Source organism: Papilio xuthus, unplaced genomic scaffold, assembly GCF_000836235.2.
Source record: "Papilio xuthus unplaced genomic scaffold, Pxut_1.1 DF824992.1, whole genome shotgun sequence".
Classification (NCBI taxonomy): Eukaryota; Metazoa; Arthropoda; class Insecta; order Lepidoptera; family Papilionidae; genus Papilio; species Papilio xuthus.
Window position 1 is genome coordinate 2298658 of NW_013533657.1, and position 10075 is coordinate 2308732.

Below are 10075 nucleotides of genomic sequence, written 5' to 3' on the forward strand. Positions count from 1 at the left end.
ACGCAATATCTAAAGCCTGTTTATCTCGACTCGTTCGAAAAAGTCCGTGTAAAAAATGGTGGTAAGGAACCCGGCCGGCTATTATCTTTGAACACCGAAGTCATTTTAGCCATAATAAGATAACATTAAGGGAAGGCGATTCCACTGGTACTCAAACTGTAAAGTTGATAATATTTCCCGCCATTTTATTGGAAGTCATTTTTTCTTACTAAAGACGTCCACACATTTATAGATAGAAATATTATTTAATAAAATTAGATTAGAATTATTCGTATTAATAATTTTAAATTAAATAATTATGAATTATTAATTTTAATAAAGTATATAAAATAGATTAAAGAGATTCTGTCTTAGGCATTACAATATGTGTAAGGTTCGTAATATGTCAAAAGTTTGAGAATCACAGTCCTTGAAGAGCGTGTCAGCGGACCTGTCGTACTCGAGAAGGGAACAGGTATAAGGCTTTTTTCACATTCGTTTTTGCGGCCGCGCACGTGTGCAGGCCGCCCCTTAATTACCGACGCATACCATAAACAGATCTTTACGCTCCCTTAAATAAATCTTCGAACTGATTTTTTTATGCCTGTTTTCTTAGGGCAGTAATTTCGAAGGCTCGAGTCCTATTCGCCGGCGCACGAACCGATTCCGGCGATGATGGATGATGACTCTTTGTTTTCACAGCTTGATTGTCGGAGAGATTTAGAATGTTCACAATCCTTAATTATGTTACGAATTATGTTGTGTTTAAATTGAAGAACGAATTAAACTTTCTTTTATTTAATAACTGTAGTTACTAAAATGTAGAGTCAAGCAGTTATACAATTCGTGATAAAATACTTGTCTTGTTACATGGATTGCATTAAATTTATTTACGATAAGTTAAAGTAATGGAAGTTAAATTAACTTTTTAAATAAATGGAAGATAGATATTGTAGTGTATGCGTAAACGTAGTGTTGTTTGTCTCGAGCGTACACGCCATAAGTACATGCCGGAGAGAGTGCGGCGTCAGTCGATGTCAGACCTTTGAGCCGGCAACACGTGTCGGTACGTGAACGAGCCAAATATAGCACAACGAATGCTACAGATATAATAATTTGCTTATGAAAAAAACTTTTTGAATTTAAAAAGTATGGACATTTTCAGTTTTAAATATCTATACAAATAACCAAACGTTCTAATTAATATTTTAATAAAATCCGTCATGTCAAACATGTTGGTAACTTATTGCAAACTTTTGGTTGACAATAGAAATAAGTATCCGGGTACTCTGTAATAAAAATAAGCAATAAATATATCTTCTTGCAACGCGCTTTTCCAAAGGTTAATGCAAATATTTGCATGTTTACGCGAAGGTGTGATACGCTGGCGCCAATTTCGTCACGTAAATTAAAAAAAATAGCAAATTAAACGGCTCAAAAAATGGTTGATGTTTTTTCAACAGTTCGTTTAGGTATTTTTAAATTTCTTATCAAAGGAACAGGCTGGGACCGTTGATAAGCCCGAAGGCCTCCCTCGATGCAAGATATCCCCACGGTTTTATTGTACTACTAAGCGATGTTTTATTATAAAAACCGATAAAAACCTCCGTGACGCATTATATTTATCTCTCTTTTCGTATCGTTTTTTTTATTTGGCACTTTATCACTATTATTTAGTGTGGAGATAACGCGTTAACGTGACCACACTTTTATTTCACCCTTTCATTAAAATTTGAAGGTTTTTCTTTTGATCAAATCTTTAAAAAAACACTACTATAAAAATGCTTTTTTTTATTTAAAGGTCTGAGTACCTGCTATTAACTTTCAACTTTAGTATACTTAGCATAATAATTACATTCATACAATCGCAACAAAAGTTTTCTACTTTGTATCAACACACCGTAGACAATGCTTTTTTTTGTTTATTAAGTATTGTTAACCAAACAGCTACCAGGCAATCATAAGACAATATAAGTAACATAAACCCAACCCAAACATACTTTCCACAATGTAATTATTATTAACGGCATATTATTCTATAAATGGGCCGAACAAAAACACGGCACAGGCCGGGCCGAGAAGGGCGTGCGCGCGCCAATTTTGAGTCATTAAGGCGAAACAAGTCGAAAGGCCAATTGTCGTTAATTAGTCGTTCCGTACCTGCATTACCTCAAAAAGGTGTTACAATAAAGGTACTTTAATCTGACAGTGTATTAAAATCACATATTCCCGGACTCCTTGAGGCGTAGCCATGTTATTTGCGAGGAAAATTAATGTACCGTTATTCGCAGTTGGGTGCAGTTTTAATAAGTACATCGGTTTAAGTTAACAATCGAATCGCAGGTAATATTTATATTACACTAGCTATCGCCAGCGACTCCATCCGCGCGAAATTAAAATTTATTATTTATTTTAAAATGTAATTATTCGACAATGTCTTCTTCTAAGCTGTGTTCTACATCTATGCTAAATTTCAGCGGAATTCTACTCTGGATATTCTGGAGATACCTTCTAACAAACATAGATACATCTATCCACGCATTCAAATATTCGCATTTGTAATTATTGGTGAGATTGCTCGATCACATTCAATAAATATAACTTAAAAAAAAGAATAAAACATAATTGAGTCTCGATGAAATATGTGAATTAAATTATAAAGTTAAAAGTACGAAATTATTTCTTTATTTTGTGGAGACGGAATGGAGGAGTTAAAAACCACAATTTTATAAATGCATGCAACAAGGTCTGCATTATATTAAAGGTAAATAATCAACAATTATGTTAAAGTTCAAAAAAGAAAATTTAAATTTCCCCAATTATAATTTTATATGTTATCAACAGTAGCTAAAGAGCCTTACAGATACCTTCTTTATACTTTATTATAGAACATAAAATTATAGGTATAATTACGTTCACCATAAAATGTAATTAAAAGTAACTCCGAAGCAGTAGGTCCATTACTAAAAATCAGAGGGCCTTTTCAAACTGATTGATTGTGGGTTAAGGGCAATCGTGAAGGGTTAAATTGGTGTTTTGCCACAACAAAAGGGTTAGTTTTTTACTCAATCAACTAACTACAGCCCCCGACTGACGTGTTAATTTCGTAATAAATAATTTCGTGTGTAAAACGGGTTGGGCTATGGTTACTTAAATTACGGGAGCAGTAAAATAAGGAATGAAAACAAAAAACCATCACAAATCGTGTTACGATACAAAAGAAAATTTGTATAACATAAGCTGCATAAAGGCTCTACGTCTAAAACATTTTTTTTCTCTCATTTTGGTATTTGTACTGTGTTTGTTATTTGTTTCTCTTCTGTTAAATAACATTCTAAACGATATTACATAACTTAAATGTACACTGGATATCAATCAAATAATAATAAAATCTATTAAAAATCTAAGCTATCCAATGGTATAAATATTTGTGGTGCTTCATTCCGCTTTATAGCATAAACCGATTCACAATTATCGACTGCCTTCACGCAGGGCGCTCACATCTTTGATCATAGCAATTTCTTTAATGCGGCAAAGTAAAAATCAAATCGACATCCAAGTTACGTTTTGCAGTTCCTAATGGTTCATCATTAGTTAATATTATTATTTAACCAGTGGATTCTTGTTTTTATTATCGGCGCCAATTGCTGTCAATTGGCGGTATTCTTTTAACTAAGAATTTTTGTAATCTGGACTGAAAAACTTTGCCTGTTTTTAACATGTTTTTACTTTATTGTTGTTATTACTTTACGTAAAATCTGTGTTTTAGTAATCTTAAAATTCATAAGCTTTTTCTAAAATTCGAGGTAGAGATCACATATTTATGAGAGACGTTTTAACCACAAATACTTTTAAACACTTGTTTTACTTAAATATTCGTAACAGGATAGATTTTCACGTAGCATTCAAACAGTAGCACTATTTTTCGTAGCACGTGTTATATTTCTTTGTAGACGTAAGTATATTAAGCTATTTATCACAAAAAGTCTCAATTGTTTCTCTATGTAAAACTGAATTTAAATATTATACATATATAGTTACTGTAATTCTAATAAGAATCTCCTAAACTTTAAGCACGTATTTTACATTACTAGAAGCGGTTCTTTATTGTTATTAGGTAATATACAAACTTAAGATTTAAATTTTAAAATGTATACGCGATTTTTCTATTTTTACTAACCCAAACCAAAAAGCAGATGTATCTATATGTAGAAAATTAAAAAAAAGCAAGATGACTACAAGATACTGAACAAATCTTCGTTCATTTCTAATAACATTTATGATACAAGTAAGATAAATGGAGGAGCACGTTCCAGATCAAGTTATTAACTCTCTTTAGATCCCATAGGGCGAGACGAATCCATAATTAAAACCACGAAATAAGATCGGGACTTCACTGGGAACTTGTTTTGAAAGTTGCTTATGTTGATAAGCAGTTGCAGTGTTTCCAACCAAATACAATAAAAGACAACATAACTCAGTGGTTATAGACTGCCATAGAAACGACATAATATCAAATCCTTAAAATAGTGTAGTTGTTTTAGTTATTTTTGTTCTTTTAATATATAAAATGTTACATACATATATTGTTTACAATCCGACGTTCTTATGGTGAAAGAAAACATCGTGATACAACCTGCACATATCTGAGAAGTAATTCAAAGATATGTGTGAAGTCAACCAACTCGCACTTGGCCAGCTTGGTTGACTATGGCCTAATCACTCTTAACTTAGGGTAGGCTCCGAGCCCCTCGGTGGGGGCGTACAATGAGCTGATGACGATGATTAAGATGACTATTTACAATTTCAAATTGAAACAAGAGAGATGAATCGAATCAAATCTTATTTTATCGTAACGCAATATTTCTTAATTTGAATGACAACTAACTAAAACAAGTTTATATGTATACTCTTTAATACACGTAAAAATAAAAAAAACTCGACACCAACTTTTTGAATAATTAACCCTTTTCTCACTCTACCGTCGTTAATGACGCCTCCGCACTGCATTCATGCTGTTAAAACTTTTTAAAACAAAACAAATCGTGAAACCAACGATTAAAGTAAATTGAGGAAGCAGGAGCAAGTTACATTTGTAATTATTTTGATCGATTTAGCTTCGGTTTGTTTTTTAACCGACTTCAAAAAGGAGGAGGTTCTCAATTCGTCTGTATTTTTTTAAATAGCTTACGCCATTGGTGTTAGAATTAAATTATTGATAACGTGATAAAATATAATAGTAAAACATATGCTTTTATATTTATTTTTATACCCTTTATAAATAAAACAACGTATAAGTTTATGTCTAATTTCTAACCCTACTCTGTAACATTTTGATTTTATTCTAGCCCTAGACTGATAGGAAACTGGAATAGTATACTTATTTATGAGGACAGTGATAAATATGTTATAATTTACACCAAAAGCTTTTTTTTTGGATCCTTAAAATATCATTACCGAATGTTACCAGCGTGGAACATTTATTTCGCTTGGCACAAGATCGACGAAAGTTCACTGAGCTGACGGCCAACTTCCATTAAATGGAGAGGCACCTTGAGAGAGAGTGAAAATATCGTACAGTATTTTAGAGGGTAAATACGTAGGTTATAAGGTAAACAAAAACAATTTGTTTAATTATGTACATTTATTTCTAAAAATTATTATATACATCAATATATTTACACTGTTTTAAATCGATAAATACTACAAAATTTATAATTTTCATCATTTATTAGACGTTTCTACATTATGTATTAATTTTTCTCATAATGATTATATAACTATTATATATAATTTATGTTATAATTGCTTATCTACAAAATGCAAAATCTAAAACCTTTTTTTTTGTATTATACAATTCAAAATAACTTTACCTGAGATTCAATTAATTGTCCAACAACCCCTGAAATTTTCGAACCCCATTTTGAATACTGCGACTATTTACAAACTTATAAATACATATTTATAACGATGCTTCATTTAATAATATATCTAGTTGTGTAGAAAATAAGGTTGATTTCGATCACAAAGTAGCTTTAGTAACCGTAAAATATATATAGCGTGTGGGTGACGCAACAAGTGTAACGCAAAAAAGAAACGATTAGGGGGTGATTTATACATCGCCCTTTATTTTCCACCCCCAATATTATAAATTCGAATCTCAACTGAAATTCCCACACTCTGAATACAATTGGGGTCTTTGTAAGAAATACGTTTCTTTTTTGTATTACTATTTAGTATATAAAAAGTCTTTGACATACAACGACTCTTACGCGATAACGTTAATTTAATAAAAAAAACATAAAACAGTACAATTTACATAGAGAATGTAAAAAAAACGCATACAAATTTACAATAGAAATTGAAGGATAAACATAATCAATTCGAAATCTTTTTAAGCTGTAAACAAATGTCATTCTTTTACGCGAGACGAGTATATATGGTAATTTGACTTTCGTTGATATTGTCATGATATCAAAGTTTCCTCAGTAATTGATCATCTTAGAATATTAAAAAATGGACACCGCAACTCCATCGTCTCTTAGTTTAAAGCGTCCAAAGTTAACATAGCGCAAGGTAATGTTAAAAATGGCGCGAAAACTAATGCAAATTTATGCAGAAAATCAAGAATAATTCTTTCAATGTTATTAACTTAATTGTTATATTATAATGAAAATGTTATTATTATTATTATTAAAGGTAAAAAAAATCTTCCATTTAAATAATTGTTTATTATTTTCAATATTTTATTAGTTTTTCACAATACAAAACTCTAATTACAGGCTCTTAACATGATTTTATTAAATGACCTTGCATTCCAATGCACCTTTCATTTGTGCCGTGATTAATTCATGCGTATAACAAGTTCACTCCCGAAACTCCCCTACCGTTAGTAACGCGACAAGTGCAGCCCCAAACAATGCGTGTAAATACAGGGGTGCGGTGCGGGGCACTTGTATACATCAAGCATAAACAACTTTTAAAGCAAGTGCCTTACCCTGGGGGACGCATAGATTATCATATCCAAATAACACAGGTAAAAATTTACTTATCTTTTATCAAAATGTAACTGTCCCTTATCTAGCTGGTATATTATACGGTGACGTAAAATATTAAATACATATTTAGAAATGAAAGCTTAATTGTTGATTATTTACAATTTAAATTAATTGCAATTAAGCCACCCGGAGCCTCAACTAAAGTCTGTATGCGGTGCCGTAAAATATAAAGTAAAACAACTAATCTATCGCTATCATAAAACTGAATCCTAACGTAAAGTCATATAACAATCACATTAATAGCTATAATTATCAAAAAAATCACAAAAATTGTTTAAGAGCCCCTAACAATCTCGCCTAATAATCTTAAAACGCCTCTAATAGACATTTAATTACAGTCCCCGCCGAGTTCCACTGACCCCTTTTACACTTGTTTACATCTTCATCCCCTCGCCCCTCGAAAGCGATGAGCCATCAAAATGGAATGTTTAATTCCAATGCTCCACAAGCCCCATACGATCCATTATACAAAGCGGAACGCTGCTCGCTTGCCATCTGTCGCGCCGAAACTCGCGACGCCGAAAAAAAGCTAAATGTGCGAGCAACCCTGGGAACCTACGCGCAGAGAGCATTCCCACGAACAACCCCTCAATTTTCAATAACCAAATTAGCCTTTGCGTTACCCTATTTCGGATATGAAGGAGTCGTGAATCTATTCATACTAATAAAAAATATACTCGCTCTCTTTCCTATCGCGCGCCCGATCGTATGTTCATCCCCTTCGAATGCACGTGTTCCAAGATCGTATATTTAAACTGAGCTCGAATGTGTGCGCGCCTCGGCCGCATCGTACAGCGCGCACCTGCCGCCGCCCGCGCACCCCATTGGCTCGCACTACTATCACCGCTACACTGATTTCTTTTAAACCTTAGCTTTTTTTCTTGTATGCTTCGGACATACGATGGAAAAAATCCTACACGTTCGAACCGGTACACGACCAAACATTGTGCGTAGGTGGTATCCTAAATTTAATCTTTCTTTTTTATAAACAATATGCTAATGAACACCCACTTGAATACTTCAAATATTTGATTCGTAGATAAAGTTGAGTTACAATTATCTATATACAAGATCGAAAAAAGTTGAAAGACGAATTATAAAAAGTAAAATTTATAAACAAATAGACACAATTAATTATTATGTAGTATTAAAGTCACACGCGCCTAACGCGTGAACGACCTGAGGTCAATGCAGGGGGTCGCGTTACCCCATCACTGACTGGGTGACCCGAGGGGCGCGAGCGATTACAATCGCATTGTACTCATTCACCACTCTCCCAGAACAGGGGCTAATGAGCAACATGTGCTGTTTACCCACGCTTCAGCGCGACGCGTGGACAGCTCGCGACAACCCTCTTGGATTATCGGACACTTGTCAGTGGAACTTAATCCAATATTTAATATGATAGTCCACGATAAACTTGATAAGAATTCAATACAAATTAGTACTGATATCCTGTAACAAATTACATTAAGTTGATTTACTTTAAACAATACAGTAAACAATAAGACTCGTACATGAATCCCATTAAACTTTCAGCATCTCATAAATTGGACTTAGACATATATTTTTAAGTTGGGCAAAGTGATATGTGGCTTCTGTAACAACATTTAATATTTTTTTGGATAAAATTTGTGAACCCATAAATTTATATCATTAATTTACTTAAATTGTATATATGCAAAAAAATTAATGTAAAAAAACAAACTTCATTTTACGCCAACTTATATATTTAATTATGCAAAATAACTGAAAGTTTTCCAACAACAAATCTACTTGATATTGAACCGCTCGCCAGAGAATTATAAAGATGATAATGTTTATGAAAAGCATAATAGAGTATCAAATATACCACTTAAGTTACGCACACACGCGCGGGGCGAGCTTTTCATACACGCGGAGCTTTTGTGCCGGGGGCGGCGCGCCGGGTATAAAAGGGCGAGCCGGTCTTGCAGCCCCACATTCCCGCTTCTACTCTCACAAGCAACACACGTTCTATCGAAACAACTTTCCAAAATGTCTTACTACGCTAACAACGAGTACATCATCTCGACTAACAACTCGATCAATGAGAATAAATACAACAGTGATAAGGCGAAAAACAGTGGCTTCAAAGCACTGTTGAAGCCTTTGATGAAGATCATCAAGAAAACAACGAAACGCGCTCCCGTGAAACAATGCGACACATCGTACGAGAGCGAGCAGAATTCCAGCAATGAAATGTTGGAAAAGAAAATCTACGAAGAAATGGATAACTGCCAATCAGGAGCAGCCTTCCTCGTTTGCAACGAAGATGAGAGCTACGACCTTGTGCCTGTCGCACGCGAAGATTTCTACATCCCTGTTCACTTCGCACGCACCGACGCCGGAACCTTCTTCTGGACAACTGTTTCCAAAACTGAAGGCGACTTCGCAGCGGCCTCCTGTTACACAGAATGCCAAACCGCGGAGCAGCAACACCCCGTGTTCCAAGACCGCTGGGTCCAAGCCTAAACTGACAACGACTTCCGTCAACAATCAGTGTCTTCCGTGGAACCAGTGCCTGCTCCGTTGGTTTCCTCAACCGTCTGTGATGTTAGCTTTAAATATAGTTCTATTGTGCCATATATAGTTAGGTTATAGGGATCTCGTGATAACTCCAGTAGAAGCTTTAATTATCGTTTCGTACGATGTGATATTTTTTGTATTGTATACATTAATGATAGGTTTAGGCTTATTGTGATCGAATACTGAGCTTTAATTGTATTAGGTAGTAATAATTTATTTATGTTTAATGCCTTTTTAACACGTTGAAATAAAAGAATGATTAAGAATATGTACTATCTTTCACTTATGCAACCCACTTGACACAGAGTACACACATACATTTAAATGATTACGATTCAATGTAACACGAGTTGGCGGGTTCTTGGCTCGAGCCTCGACTTGGAACCTGTATGAGAAGTGGTCAGACGGGATGTGGGCGCGAGGCGCGGGCTATACTTATCTTGTGGCTCGCTTCGGCGCGGGCGATGTTGGACCGCATTGCTGCGCCCGCG

At 34.4% G+C, this 10075-nt stretch overlaps 1 protein-coding gene across 1 annotated transcript; it reads left to right on the forward strand.

Annotated features, from left to right (window-relative positions):
• The first annotated feature begins 9002 nt into the window (after positions 1-9002).
• Positions 9003-9852, forward strand: E(spl)malpha (enhancer of split malpha). The gene has a single exon (XM_013324341.1). It carries the CDS (start codon positions 9054-9056, stop codon positions 9528-9530), a length of 477 nt encoding a protein of 158 aa, XP_013179795.1. The 5' UTR covers positions 9003-9053; the 3' UTR covers positions 9531-9852.
• The last annotated feature ends 223 nt before the right edge of the window (positions 9853-10075 follow it).